The sequence below is a fragment of the Mangifera indica genome, chromosome 3 (assembly GCF_011075055.1).
Source record: "Mangifera indica cultivar Alphonso chromosome 3, CATAS_Mindica_2.1, whole genome shotgun sequence".
Classification (NCBI taxonomy): Eukaryota; Viridiplantae; Streptophyta; class Magnoliopsida; order Sapindales; family Anacardiaceae; genus Mangifera; species Mangifera indica.
This window is the reverse complement of record NC_058139.1, coordinates 8834023-8856447: the sequence shown is the minus strand read 5'-3', so window position 1 is coordinate 8856447 and position 22425 is coordinate 8834023. Positions and strand designations below refer to the sequence as shown.

At 34.2% G+C, this 22425-nt stretch overlaps 5 protein-coding genes across 5 annotated transcripts; 3 read left to right on the top strand and 2 right to left on the bottom strand.

Annotated features, from left to right (window-relative positions):
- Positions 1–2212: 2212 nt before the first annotated feature.
- LOC123210055 (translation initiation factor eIF-2B subunit alpha-like) lies at positions 2213–5502 on the top strand. Its single transcript, XM_044628218.1, has 5 exons — positions 2213–2762; positions 3864–4016; positions 4117–4258; positions 4851–5092; positions 5160–5502. The coding sequence occupies exons 1-5, from the start codon at positions 2319–2321 to the stop codon at positions 5364–5366; spliced, it is 1188 nt and encodes a 395-aa protein (XP_044484153.1). The 5' UTR covers positions 2213–2318; the 3' UTR covers positions 5367–5502.
- A 719-nt stretch (positions 5503–6221) lies between these two features.
- LOC123210045 (protein SENESCENCE-ASSOCIATED GENE 21, mitochondrial-like) lies at positions 6222–6757 on the bottom strand. The gene is made up of 2 exons (XM_044628207.1): positions 6650–6757; positions 6222–6537 (listed from the first exon to the last, which is right to left on the bottom strand). The coding sequence occupies exons 1-2, from the start codon at positions 6688–6690 to the stop codon at positions 6318–6320; spliced, it is 261 nt and encodes an 86-aa protein (XP_044484142.1). The 5' UTR covers positions 6691–6757; the 3' UTR covers positions 6222–6317.
- A 2907-nt stretch (positions 6758–9664) lies between these two features.
- Positions 9665–10509, top strand: LOC123211053 (E3 ubiquitin-protein ligase RNF144B-like). Its single transcript, XM_044629568.1, has 2 exons — positions 9665–10304; positions 10418–10509. Exons 1-2 carry the CDS (start codon positions 9665–9667, stop codon positions 10507–10509), a joined length of 732 nt encoding a protein of 243 aa, XP_044485503.1.
- A 274-nt stretch (positions 10510–10783) lies between these two features.
- LOC123211052 (agamous-like MADS-box protein AGL62) lies at positions 10784–11449 on the bottom strand. The gene has a single exon (XM_044629567.1). The coding sequence runs from the start codon at positions 11447–11449 to the stop codon at positions 10784–10786; it is 666 nt and encodes a 221-aa protein (XP_044485502.1).
- Positions 11450–17265: 5816 nt separating this feature from the next.
- LOC123212340 (subtilisin-like protease SBT1.5) lies at positions 17266–20314 on the top strand. The gene is made up of 2 exons (XM_044631443.1): positions 17266–19922; positions 20027–20314. Exon 1 carries the CDS (start codon positions 17339–17341, stop codon positions 19676–19678), a length of 2340 nt encoding a protein of 779 aa, XP_044487378.1. The 5' UTR covers positions 17266–17338; the 3' UTR covers positions 19679–19922; positions 20027–20314.
- Positions 20315–22425: the final 2111 nt, after the last annotated feature.

Sequence of the window (22425 nt, the reverse complement as noted above, 5' to 3'; positions counted from 1 at the left end):
TTGTTTTTATTCTTGTGGCAGACAAAGGTACACTTCCTATTCCTAACATGGGTGCATGATATGAAACATGGACTCCACTGTACAATAGAACAAGCTTATATACCAACGACGCCGTTTTCTAATATTTGAAAAAATAAATTCCTTTATGTATGTGTCATCATGTTTATGGATATATTATCATACATGATACATATATTCATATGATACGATATATATTATCAATATAGATCAATAAATTTTTTTAAAAAAATAATAATTTAATAAAAATATATATGAGAATTTTTAAATTTTTAATGGCATTTATATTATTTTTTTAAATGATAATGATTTTATTAATATTTTATTATTTTAATTTTTAAAAAATATATAATATAATATAATATAGAATAGTATTATATATATAATTTTTATATACAAATAATAATATATTATTATATAATTAAAAATAAAATAATATTTAATTATATAATAATATATTATTATTTATTTATAAAATTATATTAAAATTTTAATATATTATAATTGAAGAATCACCGTATAAATATCATAAAATATTTAAAGGTTGGAACATACGTTGGTTTAGTTGGAGAAGTCAGTTTGACTATTGACAAGTGTAGTCTGACTAGTAGTTTAGTCATCCGGCAGTGTCGGCTGGCTGTCTTCAGTTCTCTTCAAAGCCGCGTTTTCTGCTGCTAAAAGTGCAGCCAAAGATTCTCTCTTCTTTTTGTTAATCTGTTCCTCATGAGTTTGCTTCTTCCCAACGGAATACCAAATTAGGAATGGCTTCATCCTAAGGTGGGTTGATTGTTAATGCTCTCCACCAAGGAAGCTTGACACAATTAATGTCTAATTCATTAGATTAGTGCCCTTAATTGCCCATTTCATCAATTAATCAACTTCTTTTGTACAGGTCAAATGAAATAAGAATAGTATCATCACCATGGATAATTATATATTTTTCAGTCTTTTAAGTTAGGTTTATTTTCCAATCATATGTTTGATGTTGTCATGCATTTACATCTGGATCATTTTTTAATGCAACTTGTGGCAACATATTGCTTGTCAATATTTCCACACTCAGTTTATCTATGTTGGGGAAATGGCTAAGTCATGTTCCCAAGGAATTATTTGAGTGACAATAAAAAAAAATATATATAAAAAAAAGTATAAATTTAATTTTTTAAATTTTATTTTAAGATTAAATTATTGATTTAGATATTATAACGATTATAAAATTGATCAGTATGATTGATTTGACGACAATTACAATTTCTTGTTATAAAAAAGAGGAGAGGGAACTCTCATCTTATTATATTATTGTTATTTGGATTTAGATGATATTTTTTATGTTTAAATTATAAAAATGATAATTATTTATTTATTGTCAAATTTAATTTAAAAAACATTTAATTAATTTTGATCTATTTTATTATTTATTTATCATCATTATTTTTTTCATTTTTTTATTTTTCAACTTACCATTGATGTCTGTCTTGTCTTTTCCACCTAACACCACAAACTCTTTAACCATCACTAAGGACAATAACACCCACATTACAATTGTTGCCTCTAGCACCCACCATGCACACGTGACACGCTACAAGTATCATCACCAACCCTGCTCTTTTGTCATGACACTCATTGCCATAAACCATACAAACCACCTTTCACCCCAACACACATCAGCTCCACTGACCCATGAAAATTGTCATTCTTACCCCCCAATAAACAACTAGTTATGGAGAGTGGTGCTCTTGCCGTAAAAAAAAAATAGCAATATCCTCCTAACTTAGAATATTCTTGGTCATCTACTATAACATACGAGGGACCCTCCCCACTTTTAAAACCTTATGAAAAGGTCTTCAAAACGAATTTTGTTATCTATATAAACGATATGTTTGTTTCATATAAAAAACTTTCAAAATGATTTAAAAAATCAAAGATAAGATTCATACTTTAAAAAAATAAATAAATAACACTCAATTTATATTTTAAATATCCTTATTTATATTTTATGTATTTAATATCAACAAGTTATTAATTCATATTATTAGTAAGATATATGGGAAGCATTTTATAATTATTAGCGAAGGGCCTTGAAGTTTTGGGCTGGATTAATCCGGGGCGGAATTTGTGATGATGAATAACATAAGAGCAAGCCGACGTCGTTCCATATATGTAAGCGCACTACTCAGCCTCTAAACTCGTAATTAAAGTGAAACAAAAGCTAACTCGGTTTTTTAAACTAATTCTCTCCCAAAACGCGAACCAAATTTTCCCGAGAAAGTGATTCTGATTCTTAAAAGAAACGCGTATAAATGTGGCGGAGATCAGCTTCTTTCATTTTAGACAAGTACCAAACAACTCAAAACGAAGCCGTTCCATCAGATTCAGTAAATCTCTCACCTCCACCGCTCTCATCCTCTACTGCCGCGGCGCCGCAGAACCCTAACTTTGACCGAAACATGTCGATTTCGGCGTACTACCAGACTCGCGCGGCTCACCACGGAGTAGTCACTAGCGACTGGCTGGCGCAGTCACAGGAGGCGGCCACAGCGGCGGCGGGACCTGAAGTTGACGCAGGTCTGAGGAGTGGGAAGACGTGCAGTGTCATCGAGGAGTTCAATAGTTGGAGGAAACAGCCGGATTTGGCGGAGGCTGTGGCGGCGATACGTGCGTTGGCGGCTGTTATTAGGAACGGTGAAGCTAATACTATGATGGAGCTTGAAATTGAACTAAAAAAAGCATCCGATTCACTTAAGGTAAGTGTCTTTTCAGTTGATTGAATTATGATGACTATGATTCATTGGGGTCGAATTTATGTGATTACGGAGATATGGTGAACTAAAAAAAAAAAAAAAAAAACCTTTTTATGGCTTAAAGATTGCTTTTTTAACTACAAAGTTGTTTTTATTGTTTGAGTGAATTTATTTCTCATTTTAAATAAATATTTTTTTAGTGCTTAGAAATTCAGTTAAGCTAGAATTCTTATATCTATTTGGAAAAGCTATTGGTCTCGAGAAACACTGCTTGTAATATGTGTATATATGGTATATCTATGTGATTCTTTTTGACAGAAGATAAGGTCTGAAGTAGACATTAAAGGCAATGATATAATCAATTTGGAGCGAGATTGCTACTTTCACAGCATTGTGTTAGATGGGGATGAAATTCTTAATACAGACACATATGTGTATGTAATGTACAGAATATCTTTGTTATCATTTTGCATGCAATATCTTAAAGATCTCATATTTGGAATGAAGCGAGTAGTCTGGTTGTTAGAGAAATTCAATACATGCTCTCATGTGGACATTTCGAAATGAATCTATCTAGTTTTAATGATGGTGCTTTCTTGAGAGCATGTTTGCTCAATATTCACATGTAAGTTTTTGGATGTTATATGTTAAATATCCTTGATGCCATCTGTTTAGAATCTCATCACATAACTACTAAAGGCTGTAGGTTTTTGTAGAAGTCTCCAATTCAGGTGTATAAATCTGCAACCATGTGTAAAATATGATGATACAGTAGCCTTGTTGAGAGGGATTTGTTTCTAGGGGAGTACTTGGCAGCATTGGGGGACTCGCAAAACTGGGGTTTTGCTACGTAGTATTTATGGTGTGTATATGTGTGTGTGTTTCTTTGAGAGATGAAAGCATATATTGTTAGTGTAAGTGGAAGCCCACTAATGCTTACCTAGTTTGTGAATTTGATTCTGTTACCTGTCTCTGCATAAAAAATCATTTAGACTGGCTTCTAGGTTCTTAATCCCGAAGTTGTTGAATAAAGGAATTTAAGTTTCATGATTCCCTGTTTCCAGTGAAAATTATTAACCCTATGTTTAATCTGCTTGTTCACAGTCATGGGACACCACCTCTATTTCTTTGACAGCAGGCTGCGATTTGTTCATGCGATACGTAACCAGAACTTCAGCATTAGAATATGAGGACTTTAATTCTGCTAAGTCTCGGTTGATTGAGCGTGCAGAGAAGTTTGGGGAGATATCATATAAGGTGATTGGAGTAATTCTGTCTACCATTTCAATGCATCATTTCTGTATTTTCATTCACACCAACATTCACATTAAAAAGAGAAACATGTCCTATGTTGCAGGCACGAAGGATCATTGCTATGCTTAGTCAAGATTTTATATTTGATGGTTGCACTATTTTGGTACATGGATTTTCCAGAGTTGTTTTAGAAGTACTGAAGACAGCAGCACAAAATAAAAAACTCTTCCGTGTTTTCTGCACTGGTTTGTACTCACATTCTCAGAACTTGTCATATGCATTGTCTGGATTAAATGAAATTCAGTAGTATTGGAAGAACTAGTTATTTAGTATTTCATGAACAAGGTGTTTGATCTTGCATTTGTTGATATAACTTTCAAGACTTGATTTAAAGTAAGCATCCTTTGGTTTCGATATGAATTTCCATATTAGTGGTAAGAGAAACTGAACTTTTTGTTCATCAGAAAGGCTGAAGATGCATCTAGTAACTCGTTGCTTTAGTTGACTGCCTTTTGTAGCTGGAGCAATGCTATATGGATTCAGTTTTGAGTACTTAATTATATCCGGATGATATGTCATTATGTGATTTGGTGTAACTTTAACCTTTGTTCAAAATCATATCATCACATGATGACACATCATCTGGATATCCAGTTAGGTTCTCAAAACCGAGTGTATATAGTTTTATTGTTGTAGTCATGATTGGCAACTTTAAGAGTTTCACTCCTCTGAATCATTTTATTACTTTAAAAGTTGATCCAGATTGAGCATGCGGAGAGACTTTGTTTTTTTTTTTTTTGTTAATTAATTCCTTTGTTTTAAATTTATTTAATTCAGAGGGAAGGCCAGACAGAAGTGGATTACGATTGTCCAATGAGATGGCCAAACTTGATGTTCCAGTGAAACTTCTAATAGATTCAGCCGTTGCATACAGTATGGATGAGGTAGACATGGTATTTGTTGGAGCAGATGGAGTAGTTGAAAGTGGAGGTATCATTAACCTGATGGGAACATACCAGATTGCATTAGTTGCTCACAGCATGAACAAACCAGTTTATGTTGCTGCAGAGAGCTACAAGGTATGCGAAAATTAATTCTATCTTCACTATTTATATAATGCATAACTCATTTTTTTTTCTTTTCCAGTTTGCTCGTCTTTATCCATTGGATCAGAAGGACATGGCCCCTGCCTTACGCCCCATCGATTTTGGAGTACCCATCCCATCCAAGGTCGAGGTTGAAACATCTGCCCGAGATTATACTCCTCCACAGTATCTTACCCTTCTCTTTACAGATCTAGGTGTTCTTACACCATCCGTAGTTAGTGATGAGCTTATTCAGCTCTACTTGTAGAATTATAGTCATGTTTCTTGAAATATAATTTTGTCTGAGAGGAAATCGTAACTGAATTATTTTTACTTTTGACAGTGTAATGGATGGTTTATTGTTCTTGATCACATGAAATGCCCTTTTTTTTCCTGTTGGTTCAGCTTGTGTTGGATTTAAAGCACTTTAATTATTTTCTGTGGTTGTGCAAGAAACGTTCTGGTACAACTTCGGTGGCGTGTAGTTAGAAGTGTATGAAGATTAGAAACTTATTTTAGGTACATAAATAAATATATATTTAATATATATTTTTTAAATTAAAAATAAAATAATATTTAAATATATAATGATACATAAAAATATATATTTAAAATGGGTACAAAATAGATATATATAATATTTTTTCTCTTGTAATCCAACTTGATTATTGAGATTATATTATAAATAATACTATGTATATATGTTTTTTATACATAATTTGAGTATACAAGTAATATATTATCATGTGATTAGATATAATTTTATATTTAATTTAAAATTATTTAATTATATAATAATATATTATTTATATATTTAAATTATATATTAAAAATATACACATATAATTTTATTATTATATTATTTCTTGACATAAAAATTAATAAAATAGGTAATTTTATTAGAATGGATATATCTAAAAATATTTAAATAAAATAATAATATTTTAACATTCTTAACACAATTTTAGAGAAGAAGTATGGGAAAAATCAAGAGAGGAATTCTAATAATTAATGTGTTGAAAAGCAAGAAAATCAATCATAAAAAAATCTTACCATAACTAGAATCTGCCCTTGATCATATTCCTAAAATCAATGCACTAAAATTAGGGAGAAGAAAAAGATAATCAGAAAATTTATTTTATTGATTCGATTACAAAGAGTCCATATCCCCATGATCATCTAGTAAGGCCGTCAAATTGGTTGTAAAAAACTAGTTCAATTAGTCCGAATCTTTCTTGGGAAGTAACTTCTCTCTAAGCTCTGCAGCATCAACTTGGTCAAAGTGAGTCTCAGGAATCCAGTTGCCAGTCTTTGGATCTCTCATCCAGAACACTTGGTTCTTCTCCGCAGATGAACCCTCCATCTTCCTCATTACTGCTGACGCCGCTGGTGGCTCCACAGCTCTCACATTCTCCATGGCGACCACATTCGAATGTTTGCTACAAACACGAGTACAGAAAAATAAACAATCAGATCATGAAACATATGCATGTGCATGTGCATGTGCATGCATTAGAGAAAAGAAGATGAAGAAAAAACAGAAGCACCAACCTGACGTGAAGAAACTTGTTGACGGAGAACTTAGAAGCCATGACAGGATTTTGTAATTGTAGGTGAAGGGTTAATACAGAAGAGTTAGATATATAGGCAATGAAGAGTTTGAGTGTATGTATGACTTGTATTCTTGTCATTCTTATAGGCCTTTTAACCAATCAATTTGTCATTTTCCTTTTTATAAAAATATTCCCCTCAAACCTGGAGGAGTCAGGAATATTATTTTGATTCGTTTATGGTATCTTGATTTTGTATTCATTGATTGGGCATCCCAATTTCCAATCAATATGAAGTTGATAATAAAAATATAAACCTAAAGAATTCATATCACTGTCTGCATCCCGTAAAGATGAAGCAAAGCATCTTAATTTGGAAACAAAGAAAATAATATCATCATCCATGCACATATTAACATTGAACAAATAACATGTAAGTTATAATTACATTAAGAAAAAACAATTAAATATTAAACTATTATATTCATAATATAAGGCATTATTATATGTATAAAGAAAAACAATTAGTTATGCACATAATGTAAGCTAATTATGCCCATAATAAAAGTTATTATTATATTTATAAAGAAATAATTATCATACCCATGAATCTTAAACTTCATGTTTTTCACATTAAATGAAGATAGAAAAATATATATTGATTTCATCATATTTTATAACGTGTTAATCATAAGGAGAATTTATGAAGAAATATAGAGGATGTTAATTTCTCTCACTTAACCTTAGACTTAATGATGGATAAAAATAACTTAATATTTTTCTATACATAAGTTGTTACTATTAGTGTATTGTAATGTAAGTGTTGTGAAAATTATGTGTGTGTTTGGGATAGAGAGAGAACTATTTATAGAATTAATGGTGACTTTCTATCAAAAGTCACATATTTTTACTAGCAAAGAGTTACTTCTTTTCATCATAAAGAATCATCTCTTTTCATTAGGAAGAATCATATATTTTTATCATAAAAACTCACATTTTTGTATTAGTCGATAGAATTTTGGTATTGAAAATCTTATATTAATTTATTTTATCAAATAAATACTATTATAATCGATAAAATAAAATTTTAATGTCGTGTGAGCCATAAAAATTCTTACATAACATATCCACCAGGAAACTATATGCTATTCCAAAAATTTGATTGAGGGAGGCTGTTCAATAAAAATAGGCAAGAACTTGCCCAAGGAATCTACCTTCCCCGCCAAACCATATGGTATATCTATCTTGTGTTGAAAAAGGGTGAAGTTGACGCAGGAAATTGGCTATACCCCTTGTTTCTAGTGGTTAAGAGTTTCTCCACCTGAGCTTGCACCGTCACCCTTGGCATCTTGGAGGTAGGCTGTATCTTATTTCACCGAAATTTTAGGATTATCATTGTTGAAGACGAAAGGGATTCAATTTGTCACAGCCCATCTTCCATTTCCTACATATAAATACACCCCACCCTTCACTTTTCTCTCAACTGGCATAAATTTCTCGTATGGGTTAACATTAATTATATTTTGATTTTATAAAACCAAGTAATTGAATACTTCAATGACAGTTTATAGATGAACTTAAGTAATTAATAAAAATATACCCAATATACTTAAAAATTATCAATCTGAGTAGACAGTTTAGTGTAGACCTTTAATTATTAAACCTTTAATAGGAAAGTTGAAATATTCTCTTATAAATTTGTTAGGTCTCTATTTCAAAACTTAATTTTTGATATGCTTATCCGTTCAAAATTATTATAGGAAGGTTTATAGAGTGGAAGACTTGTCATAAAACATAACTCAAATAGATTTTTCTATATCTCTAATTATTAATTCTATATCCAATTTAATTAGAAATTCAGTGTTATATATCCTGTGTGTTTAGATTAATTCTGAATTAAAGCTTACATCAACTGCTTCACTTTTGTTAGAAATCCTTTCGAGGTTGAAGAGGACATCATGGAGAGCTCAAACAAGAGTTCAGAGATTGTTGTCATGAAAATTCTTGTCCAGATTTCTCATGAAAAATCTAGCATGGTTGTCAGTAAATCAGCAGTACTTCCACCAGGATGCAAATGAATTGATGAATATTCTTGTTTTCTCAAGTCATGTTATCTCTGCAACAAGAAGCTCAGTTTTGACAAACTTGTGTACATGAGGTAACATTATTATTATAACTTAGAACTTAATTTATTTGACCTCCAGATTTTCCATTAAACAGGCTCTAATTTGTTAGAGATTTTATGTGAATTATCTACAGAGGCGATCAAGGATTCTGCAGCGTTGAATGCAGAAACAGGCAGATTTATTTGGATGACATAAAGGACTTTGAAAAATCAACCAAACAAACGCTTTCATCTGCCAGGCACCATTGCAGTGATGATGATAGACGTGAGACTCTACTTCTCAAGGAGATTCAACAGAGTCGCCATAATAACCACCCACACTCTTAGAAAATACAGTGGACTTAAGTTTCATAGCTTTCTGCCTTTCTTTTTGTGTTGAGATATCGAAAAAGTTGAAGAAAAAGTAAGACAACTTTTGTGGTATATTTTATTTAATGGGATATTTTACAAAGACGATCCTGATTCTGCATTAATTAGTTCTTCGTGTGCAGAGCAAAAACACTACTGCCTTAATTGATTCCCATTTTCTGGAATATCCAGTGAAATTGACATGGGAAGTTGTAGATAACTATTAGTATTGATTGATCCAAAGATCGTAGACTGAATCTAGAAAACTAGGACATATGAATTAATTGACCTTTGAAATTCCCTTGATCGAAAGGGGGTTGGTGCATGCATGAATGTTGATTTATATAATGAAATGTCCATCATTAAGAACAGAAGAAGATGAAGAGGAAATTAATCAATATAAATAAAATGAAGGGAGCTTCAAGCTCTGTTAATCACCTCTCAGTTGATGAATTCTACTTTTCAGCTCTACATGACAAAGAAGAAATATTTCCAATATCAGATGATATATATGCGGAAGAATTAATGCTTTAAGAAGCCTTAATGTCCTCTTCAATTTCTTCAAGAGTGCGCACTAAAACCAGCAACCGTCGAACCCACGAAAGCAAGAAACAAGAAACTGGTGAGTCTTCTCGTCCAAGCTTCTGTGAGATATGCATGGACGGCAAGACAAAGCAAGAGATGTTCACAAACAATCAATGCAGCCACTCATTTTGTAAGGATTGTATGGCAAACTATGTTGCATCAAAAATCCAAGAAAATATATCAATGATCAGGTGCCCTGACATAAATTGTAAAGGGGTTTTAGAGCCACAAAATTGCCGCTCACTTGTTCCAAAACAAGTGTTTGACAGATGGGAAGCAGCTCTTTCAGAATCATTTATTCTGGGATTACAAAATTTCTACTGCCCTTTGAAGGATTGTTCGGTAAGGCTGGTGGACGATGGAAGAGAAGTGGTGAGAGAATCATTGTGTCCGTATTGTCACAGGCCGTTCTGTGCTCAATGTAAGGTTTCATGGCACGAAAGAATGGGGTGTCGAGAGTTTCAGAAACAACGAAAAGGTAAAAGAAAGAGAGAAGATGCTGAAAGAAAGAGTGAAGATGTAATATTGAAGAATCTTGCCTATAAAATGAAGTGGAAAAGATGTCCCAATTGCAAGTTTTATGTGGAGAAAGTTGAGGGTTGCCCGCACATTACTTGCAGGTTAATTAGGCTAATTTCGTTTTAAATTATGGATTAAAAAATATAAACAATTAACATCAACTGATTTCTAAAAAATATACTTTGCTTGTAGGTGTTGCTTCGAGTTTTGCTATAAGTGTGGAGGATCTTGGTCGTCTACTCATCGATGTCCAAGAATTTGATTACTCTGGACAATCTTTGTAGCCTCTTGATTGAAATTGCTACCGTAAGTCTGCTACAATGGTTTTATGTCAAAAATCAATTACAATGTTCACAACCTTGACACATACATACAACAGTCTCTTGTTAAGCCTAAATAATAAGGCCTGGATATGCATTTTTCTGACATAATTGCGTTCAGATGATTTGAGTTGTTTTATTCAGAAGCAACAATATGACATCCAGTAAAAATTCCTGGCATGAAAACATAGAACTGACTCTAAAACTTATAATTGAATATAAAACTGATTCCATAAGATCAGATCAACCCTCTTATATCCACATTGTCAAAGAAGTTGACATCATCAAGGAAAAAATCTAGAGGTTCTATATCTCTGGCAAAGTTGTGATCTGTTAACTGGTTAGCAGCACATGCCTCATGAAGATCTTCTTCAGTCTTAGCAACAATTGAAAGCTGCTCATTATTAGCCTCTCTTTTGACTCTATCTGCTACATTACTTCTTAGTTGTTCCAATGACTTGACAAATTGCTCAAGCTCCTCTAACCCCATATTATCAGTAGGCTGTTCCCACCAATCATGCTGATTGTTTTCGTTTCGATGTTTCGTTTCCTTGGCGATCCTTTCTTCCTCTTCCAACTGCCTTTGCAGCCTCTCAATGCCATGTTTAATCATGTCAAAAGCTTGGTTGTTGGTGGAAAACTCCAATGGGTCATTGTTTCCGGAGAGAAAACGATCAAGAAGTGCTTCAACACTAGGATGGCCATAGCTGAAAGGCCTGTTATGTGGAGACATCATGATAATGGCAATTTGAGCATCACATAATAAAGAAAGCTCACTGGCTTTGTTGAAAATCCCTTTTTTTCGCTTGGAGAATGTGACTTCAAGACTGCTTTTTTTCTCAAGTTTCTTGATGTCAATCTTTTGACGACCTTTGGTTTTCTTTCTCATGTTTGACGCCTCCATTGATCACTGCAGACTTCATACACAGTTGGGTATTGAATTGCTTCTGTGATTAATTTATGTGTTTATATAACAGAGAGGCTCTTAATGGAAATATTATTGTAATTAAATGTATAATATCTTAAGATCTCATATTCCTAATTCTCTTGCTAAAAATTTTCAAGAATATTTACTTGTCTAATCAGTATTTATAACAGGTTCTTCTCTCACCGGATAGGTAAACTTTGAGATATAATGATTAAACTCATAACCACTATATTAGATAAATCAGGATTCGAAGATTGCACATATTACTACTATTCCAAAAGGCAAGTAATCAAGGTGCCAAAATTACAAATTCATTATGGAACAGGGACTAACTAAAATTCAATAAATATATGCCGCATGGTAAATTCTCAACTCTCTTAGTTCAAATTAAAAGAATAAATTACAAATCAGCACCTAAAAATTAACTTTATTAATGAAAAATACTCAAAATAATGTTAGAAATAAAAATTATCATGCTATTATAACTATTTAACTTTTGTGAAATTATCAAATACTACAATCGTTGACAAAATAAATAGATTTGACAGTCATAATCGCAACCGAAGCATTTGGACGATACTTATTGGACGGGAATGTGATTTCACCAAACTTTGGGTGAGACATAATAATGTACTCAAATTGAAAGATTCTGATGGTGATGGGGTTGGAAAGGTATGTTTCTTTTTCCTTATTGAAAAAAGATTTTATTCCTTTATTATTCTGATTTATTTTCCCTTTAAAATCATTATTAGACTGGGAATCAATAGTAAATCCATCCGTACAACGATTAATGGACTACTTAATGTAATTAATTGCCAAGCCCATAACTGAGAGGCAAACAACGCAACTACACACGCCAGGGGGTCGGTCAGCCTAAGCCTTCGCCATGATCATAGGGACACCGCTTGTTATTATAACAGACTGTGTATGATCACGGCCGAGGCTGGTAGATTGGCTGGTAAAAAATATTAAATATTAAAAAATTAATAAAATATTATAATTGAGTTGGATTAGTACGTGAAAACATATAGACTGACCCATTTAAAACCTCACACGACATAGCCTAGAAAGTTTTGGATTGTACTATAAACGCCTTTCATTAGTAAACCAACCAAACTTACAAAGTTTAACCCATTAGCATGACGGGCTGCATTAAGGTCGGCCAACACAACCATCGCCATGTCTAAACACAATACAGTACAACATAGCCCCAAAAAACCAATCTCGCTAGGCCATACCCACTTCATGACTCTCCAGACCATACCCACCTAAGCCCATTCCTTGAAAAACCATTTATCATTATCAGTCTCTCTGATAGGTTTTCTCAACATTGAGCCAGAAAAGATGTGCATCCAATTGAAGCATTTATAAAAAGAAGACTGACTTTAATAGGCAGATGGAGGTGAATTAATTTACATAGCCACAACCGCACACAAACCAAATATGTTGTTGCAACAACACATTAAATTGTATGGATGGATCTGGTGTTCTGTGATTTGATCCCCACCAACATATGGTCCATGTTGTTTCTTTTTCCCCAGTTTTTGAGTCAATGCTACTCAAAGTGCAATAAACTGCTTTCTCCCACCTCAATTGTCATTATCAAAATCTGGGGGGCCTGTTTAACAGTTTCAACAAAAATCTATCCACAGCTGCCGATATTCTTAACTAATTAGCTTCATAATTAGATGCCCTGGTGGATCATCTTAATCATTAATCTAATGCTAAGCTGGTTTTTACCCATTATGATTCTGCATAACTAAACCCAAAATAATTAACATAAAATCTATCAGTTAATCATCTTAAGAATCAGTTGGGACATCCTTCAACAAATCCCGTATCAACAATATTTGAAGATGTTAAGATATAATTAATTGCCTAATTTTTTACCATATTGAAGGTGGAATTTCTAACTTTTAAAATATATCAGAATACTAATGGAAAAGGCTGACTAGATCTATTTAGAGGATGTCACATCTCATCAGTTTCGATGATTAAGCACTAATCAGCCGAAAGTTAACTAAAGCTTGGATGACAGTAATGGAAACCAAAGAGGATATGAAAGGGAGATACACAATACAGTAATAATATAAAGAAGTTGATTAAGAACCTTCTTCATGAATCAATAATCCTAACTTTCCTCCAAAAACGTGCCTAAAGAGATAAGACCATGAATCATAAACAAAGATTTGTCAAACAGAAACATAATCAAAGCTAGCTTTGCTTTGATAATTCAAAACCAAACTCAAAAGGGCTATTATAAGAGACATCCAATAATTTCAAATGACCTGTATTAAAACCCCACCTGGCTCTCCCTTTTTATATTAAAATACGTTTCACTGCACTGTCATTCGTGGGACCTCATGTGATCCCATTATTCTCCTCGCAGTTACAGAAACCTTGACTTGATTAGCCTTTTACTTTTTCACTACTGCTACTGTAATTTTTCACTCATCATCACTCTTCAAAAAGCAGGTAACCTCTGTTGACTATTAAAAAAAAAAAAGCCAAAGGATTATTCCCCACCTGAGGTTTGGGGAAAAGATAGATTTCCATTCATTACCATTTAAAAGTTTAAATACTTATTTATTTATTAAAATTTATTATTAAAGTTAAAAATAAAATTATTATTTAATTAAAAATATTAAAAAATCAAAAAATTATTATATTTGACCTTTTAGATTTAAAATTTTAATAATTTTTTTACATTTGAAGTTTGAAAATTTACTATTCCCCTTTAAGATTTGAATTTTTTTTCTATTTTTTTCAGGTGACCAAAGCCGGCCTTCCGCATTCTTCTTCCATCATTAACCAAAGAAGAAGGCCAATGGATCTCAACCATGAGTGGAAGCATCTCCTCAATGTCGTCATCTTGCAATTAGTCTCCTTAACATCTTTTTCGTCGCATGATTAGTTTACCCAACATCTCTTTTATCACACTTTTGGTCTTCCCAATATCATCCGTCATTGATTATCATTAGAGTTGAAACTCACTCGTAGGTTTTAAAGTTATTCGTTGTCGATGGTGAAAATCAACGATATTTGGAGAGAGAGGGAACTCCAATGAGCGAGAGAGTGCTAAGAGGAAGAGATCAACGGAGAAACTCACTGAAAAATCTAGAAAAAAATTATAAACCCCAAAGGAGAATAACGAATTTTCAAACCGTAAGTGAGAATTTTTAAAATTTTTAAATTTATGAAAAAATATGATTATTTTTTAATTTTTAAAATATTTTTACTTAAATGATAATTTTATTCTTAACTTTAATGATAAATATTAACATATAAATGAATATTTAAATTTTAAAAAATTAATGGATGAAAATTTGTTTTTTACTAAACCTTGGGTGGGACATAGTTCTTTGGCCCAAAAAAACCTACAAGCCAGTGAGTCATTGAAACGGTAAAAGTGTAAATTTCTGTATCGGGAACAAACCTTTAAATCCCTTTTGTCGGCATTTCAAAGATTAATATCTTAACTTCTGCCTTCATGGGTTAGTTAGGTTATACAAAAGTCAGAGTTGGATAAATTGAGGGGATTTGTTCACTGTCAAGAAAAACAAGAGAGAGAGAGAGAGAGAGAGAGAGAGAGGGAGGACCTAGATGCTGCCAGGTAGCTAATATTCTGATAAAATCAAAATTTGAAATTCAAAGTTAGAAAAAGGAGAGAAGGAAGTTTGTCCATTATGGAAACAGCAGAGTCCCCACCTGCTAGCTGTTTGTATTGTTGGTGAGAAAGATTTTGCATTATATAAAACTGAAAAGAAGGAAGCGGGTGGTATTCAAAGACACTAATGATTGCTTTATATTGTAAGCTTGTGTAAGCAATGGACCTACTCACCAAAACCAGCCTTTCCCTCGTCCTAAATGGGCAATTATGATGATTCAAACCCATCGCCATGCGCGGTACAATATTCACTGGCTTTCCTTTACACTTTTATACTTGCAGAATTGGGTCCATCTTTTAAAACTCTCCCCCGAAAGTTTCTTCTTTTCATGTATCTCTTCTTTTATCGATAAAAGCCAAAATTTTTACAGTTGTTAGAATACTGCAGAAATAAAGAGACTACATGAATAGTTGGCATTGAAGCCGAATTACAGGCACACCTAAACATTTTAAAGCCTTCAATTAATTGCTTTCTTTGCAGCATTAATGGGGTGGGGGTGAAGGATAATTTACAGAAAGCAAAACTGTAATTGCCACACTTTTGCTTTCAATATTCCCTCCAGTTTCCACAAATCATAATAACATTGGTGTTGCAGAATGGAAGAAATTAGCATAGCTTAGAGGCCGGAGATCACACACAGATGTAGCAAGGACAACCAGCTACCATTAATATTCTTTATGAATTCAACATAATTCGCTTATATGCACTGTTATATAAGAGAACCCGATATTAATTAACAGAGTAGAAAAAATTAAGTTCCCCCCATAAGTGCGGCCGAATGGGAGAAGATTGCATATATAGAGGGTAGATTTTATTGTAGATGTGTGGAGACAAACAAGGGCCTAACTGAGGGGTTCACATTCTAAGCAGTACACTCCACTTTCCACTCAACTATAGGAGTAGACTGGGTAGCTAGCTAGCCAGTTGAAAACTTTATACCACTCTTTATATGTTGAACAGAAACAAATTTGGGATAGAATGGACAACAAAATATGCTAAATTTTCAAGAGTAAAGGTTTGAGTTTAAAATTGGTTGGATTCACACCAAGATCATGCTTTTTATTTAGTCGATACAATAATTATAAGACTAATTACTAGATTTAAAGTTTATCTGTTCGATATGATTAGTTTGATCCTTAAAAAAATAGTGTAGTCATGTGGAGTTTCCGTCCAAAAAAAAAAGTTGGGAGGTACAATTCATTTGTAAAGAAGTGTTTTTTTATATGGTTAGTCAAGCATGTTTTGATATGAACTTTGGGTTGAAAGAAGGCAGCGTACTGGTGCGGTGGACTGCAGAGAGAGCATTCGAAAAGCAATTTGGATATGGTTAAAAATAAAACGACAGAAAGCAGAAGCACTTCTGATTTTAACTCAAATTTAGGAGGTGAATTAGAATGTGTTCATGTAACAGATTTCTTCTGTCTGAGTGAGCTCATCATGATAGTTTGCTTTAAGATTCTCGCGGATCCCTACGTGTATGAATGAATCAATCTACGCCAAGCAAACAGTAGATAAACAACCCTGGCCGACACATAAACCAAAGCATCCCCCTTTTTTTTTTTAATGTTATACAAACATTTAATATTAATGTCCCTATTTCCTACCGGTCCTTGTCACGGACCAGAGTAGAGTCCTGCTTTGTTTCTTTCATACAAATAATAATAGGAAAAACAAAGATTTCATATGGGTTAGTTTAGATTCTATTATGACATATTTGATTTAAAGTGCATAGAGAGAGCTTCAACTTTCTTTCATTGCCTCTTCATCAAATTCTATTTCACTATATTGTATATATTCTAGTCGTTTTTCTTTTATGATGAAAAATCTTATTTGAAGATATTTATTATTAATTTTATAATTATTATATTAAATAAATATAAATTTTTTTAATGATAAAAAACCCTACTCATGATTGCTTACCATCGCCTTCACAATCAATTGTACTCAATAAATTAAGATTGATGTGATCGGATCGAATTTGGAATCCGAACCTTTTTGAAGCGAATGGAAATGGGTTGAATTGCATAAAAATGAAGTTTTAAAAATAAAATTAAATAAATGAAGGAGTGAGGGAGTGTCTAATAAGGTAGCCACCAAGTTGGGCACCCACATACACGGTTACCAATTCACTGTATCCACATGCTCTCTTCTCTCCTTTTAATGCTTTCACTCGCTTCTCTTCTCTCTCAACTCAACTATGTCTTCTTCTTCCTCTTCTTCAAACTTTCTTCTTGTTCTGTTTTTCATTTCACTTTTGTCTTCTTTTTCATCTTCAGCTAATGTTGATAATGATCATACCCTCACAACTTACATCGTCAAAGTCCACTATGATGCTAAACCTTCCATTTTCCCCACTCACAAACACTGGTACGAGTCCTCCCTCTCCTCCTCCACCTCTCTCATCCATACTTACGACACCGTTTTTCATGGCTTCTCCGCTAGACTGACTTCCTCTGAAGCTCGAAACCTCAAAACTCTTCCCCATGTCATTGCTCTCATTCCTGAACAAGTTCGCCACCTTCACACTACTCGTTCTCCTCAGTTCCTCGGCTTAAAGACCTCTGACAGTGCTGGCCTGTTGAAAGAATCCGATTTTGGTTCTGATCTCGTTATCGCTGTCATTGACACCGGTATTTGGCCCGAAAGACAAAGCTTTAACGACCGAGATCTCGGTCCTGTCCCCGCCAAATGGAAAGGTCAATGTATCACTGCGAAAGACTTCCCAAGTTCAAGTTGTAATAGAAAAATAATCGGTGCCAGGTATTTCTGCCAAGGTTACGAATCCACTAATGGGAAAATGAACGAAACCTCCGAGTTTCGCTCTCCCCGAGATTCGGATGGTCATGGAACTCATACAGCGTCTATAGTTGCTGGAAGGTACGTGTTTCCAGCTTCTACTTTGGGTTATGCACGTGGGGTTGCTGCAGGTATGGCGCCAAAGGCTAGACTTTCTATTTATAAAGTGTGTTGGAATTCTGGTTGTTATGATTCCGATATTTTAGCTGCTTTTGATAGTGCTGTTTCGGATGGTGTTGATGTTGTTTCGTTAAGTGTGGGTGGTGTTGTTGTTCCTTATTATTTAGATGCTATAGCTATAGGGGCTTTTGGTGCTTCTGATCATGGTATTTTTGTTTCTGCTTCTGCTGGTAATGGTGGCCCTGGTGCGTTAACCGTTACCAATGTTGCCCCTTGGGTTGCTTCTGTTGGTGCTGGTGCAATTGATAGAAATTTCCCAGCTGATGTTCATTTGGGAAATGGGAAAATTATACCTGGAGTTAGTGTTTACAGTGGTCCGGGTTTGGGTGGCCCTGAGAAGAAGTATTCTTTAGTTTATGCCGGGAGTGAAGCGGGTGATAGCTATTCAGCTTCTTTGTGTTTAGAAGGGTCTCTGGATCCTAAATATGTTGAGGGGAAAATTGTTTTGTGTGATAGAGGGATAAATTCTAGGGCTGCTAAAGGTGAGGTTGTGAAGAAAGCTGGTGGGATTGGGATGATTTTAGCTAATGGGGTGTTTGATGGGGAAGGATTAGTGGCTGATTGTCACTTGTTACCGGCTACTGCAGTTGGTGCATCAGGTGGTGATGAGATTAGGAAGTGTATTTCAGATGCTGAGAAAGCTAAATCACCAGCAACAGCAACGATTATATTTAAGGGGACACGAGTTAATGTGAGGCCGGCTCCGGTAGTGGCCGCTTTCTCAGCTAGAGGGCCTAATCCAGAGTCCCCTGAAATTTTGAAACCTGATGTGATTGCTCCTGGATTGAATATACTTGCAGCTTGGCCAGATAAAGTTGGACCATCTGGGGTTCCTTCTGATAAGCGTAGAACTGAGTTCAATATACTTTCTGGAACTTCAATGGCTTGTCCACATGTTTCTGGCCTTGCTGCTCTGTTAAAGGCGGCACACCCTGAATGGAGCCCTGCTGCAATAAGGTCAGCACTGATGACAACTGCTTATACAGTTGATAATCGTGGTGAGACAATGCTTGATGAGTCCACTGGCAATACTTCTACCGTGTTAGATTTTGGGGCTGGTCATGTTCACCCCCAGAAGGCTATGAATCCTGGTTTGATTTATGACATAACTTCCTATGATTATGTGAATTTCTTATGCAATTTGAATTACACAGTTACTAATATCCAAGTGATCACAAGGAGAAGTGCAGACTGCAAAGGGGCTAGAAGGGCCGGTCATGTTGGGAATTTGAATTACCCTTCTCTGTCTGCAGTGTTCCAACAATATGGTGAGCATAAGATGTCTACACATTTTATTAGGACTGTGACTAATGTTGGGGACCCAAATTCAGTTTACAAAATCGTAATCAGACCACCAAGGGGCACACTGGTGACAGTGCAGCCAGAGAAACTTGTGTTTAGGAGGGTGGGACAGAAACTGAATTTTCTTGTTAGAGTTGAAGCCATGGCAGTGAAGCTCTCTCCAGGGAGCTCTAGTGTGAAGAGTGGTTACATAAGATGGAATGATGGGAAGCACAATGTCACCAGTCCCTTGGTTGTGACAATGCAGCAACCTCTCTAGTTTTGTGTGGTAGGGTGTATGGATTTTAGGAATTTTGCCTTCTCTTTTATAGGTTTATAAATTATCTATCTCTTTAAGAAATGTACAATGAGAATGAATGTGTTGTGATGTTTTCTATATCAGAAAGCAGATGGACTAAAAAGTAGGGGAAAGATGTTGTATCTTTGATGTAAACAGGAAGAATCAACAATGTGGTGTAAAAATGCTTGTGTGTGAAGTGAAGTGGGCAAGTATGATGAAAGAGGTGTGTCTTTTTCAATATAAGAATATTGCTTGGTGTTTTCTTCAAGTGAAACTGTTGTGTTGTTGAATATTTCATCAACCAAATTAATTATACAATTTGTTTAGTGGATGCATGTGGGGAAGGTTGATATTCTTGTCAAAAGTATGTGCTTACAGACCAAGACGTTTACCAAGACAAGAAACATGTGGGGAAACTTGTCTATTGAGAGTCCTATATTTATATATAAAATAAGGATGCACATGGCTTTGCAACAGAGGATTTGGACAAGTGGTTCCAGAGCATTACTAATATTGTGTTGTCAAGAATTCTCTTGATTTTGTGCCTAGAAATGGAACATAATCAATGTTAATTGTCGATGAAGATAATTTATCTGTTTGATGTCACTTATTTTACACTTTGTCTCTTTTTATCATTTTGGTTCATAAATTATGATATCTACTTGTGTTCAAATCTCTGTGTGCATGAAACAAGGATCCCAGATCATTAAAACTTGAACTGGAATTGGCTACTTTATATTTTTTTATTGTCAGCTCAGCTTGCCTCGATTGAACTCGAATTGAACAACCATAGCTCAAACCATGAATATGAGATATTTTCGAGCCAGAGTCACAGACATTTTCAAACTTTAAAAAATTATTTTTCTTTTTTAATTTATGTTTCTTCAAAACAAACATTTCAATAACTCACTGTATCCATCTCAACCCAATTTCACCTTAACTTTTATGAATGAACTTGTTCAATAGTATTCACAAAACAAGCCCACTGATTTTCCAAAGGTTTAGGCCCAGATCATACGGTAGATTTTGTAATTAATTTATCATTTTCATGTCAGTAAAATGAAAATGCCCACATTGAAATTGCATGCCTTTGAATTACAATCCCAAGGCATGACCATGACCATGACCATGAATGTCTGACTATTTGATGTCTCTGTTGCTTCATTGAAATGATCACACGGAAATGGATGCCCTGAAATGTACATTCTAAAAAAAATATGCAAATCGATTTTACATGAAAAATATAAGAATTTTTTTATAAAAATAATTACAACTATGTGTATGTCCTTAAAAAATACAAATTTTTAGCATCAAACAAATAGGGAGCACCTTCTCCCAAACAAATGTGCAGTGATTGCTAAAATTTTTCTTAAATTGAAAATGAGTCTCAAGGGAAAAGAAACCTGGATGTGCAGGGGTGGGCTGAGGCAGAAGCATTCCTACGCAGTGGTGGCGGCCTACTAGCTAGAACTTTCAATTCACCTGAAACAGCAAAAACAACTGAAAATAGGAAACACTGTCTACATATTCCGGTGATTAGTATCGATGCAGAAGAAGAAACAATACACAAAAACCAATAGCCCAATACAAAGTTTGTTCCGAAAAACTGTAGGGACTGTCATAAAATTGCTCTAGCTGGAAGACAGAAGTCCAATACACATATTGCACATGCTTCAATCGAGCAAGAGCAACAAGTAACCAAATAAAATTGACTAGTCAGTGAGATGATTTTCAATCGTTCAGGATGGTGAGTGATTATTGCCCTGAATTGTCAACATGAAATCATAGTGATCAACTAGTGGTTTCTTCTACTGGAATGCCTTTTGAATTTTTTTATATTTCCGAAATGCTCCGAGATGCTACTCCAAATTCTTCATCTGAGAAATACAATTTCTGATATTTATTCTCAAATGAAGGATTTGGAGAAGTAGAGTTATCCTTGGGAAGTAAACACCGGAATACTCAGGGAATATAAAAAAAAAATTCAAACCATAGGGTCAGGAAAAGAAACCACCAGTCAATCATTCTAATTTCATGTTGACAACTCAAAGCAGTCATCACAACTCGGCCGTTGGTGATCTTGTTTCGTCATACGCTGTGGTCTGTTGTCCAAAGCGTTCAGTCAATTTTGAATCAGAATTTCAAGTACTTGAACAACGCAGATCAGGACTGCTACAAGGTCTTGTGCCCAATCACAATGGTTTTATGAATTCTTTCCCTGCTAATGGAAACCTTGGTTTCAAGTCCTTTGCTCCAGCAAGTGATAATACCGATGTTTACTACAGTTCTTCTGACCAAGGAAGTAAATCCTTCGATTTTTCCGACTTTGGGAGCAAAAACTCCTTAAATCTCATCTGTTTTGGCAGCTACAGCCAAAGTTGATGAATCTCAGTTTGTTAAAGAAGTTCCTTATCCAACGAAGAAGCTGAAGCCAAGCTCTGTCTGCTGATTAAACTACCATTGAAGTGCAGACGAAAAAGTGCCAACTGTTAGTACATCAATGTCTTTTTGTAACTCTATTTCGAAAGTTAATGATTGATTATCATATTTTCTTTGTAGCTCCCATTTAAAACTTAAGGATGATCTAATTATTAAGTAGTATGGTTTATATTAATTTTTGTAATTGCATTTTTAAGGACTTAAAATTGCCTTGATCATTATATTTTAACCTTAATTCTTTGTAATTGATATTTAATTAAGAAAGTTATTAAATATAACAGTTAGTT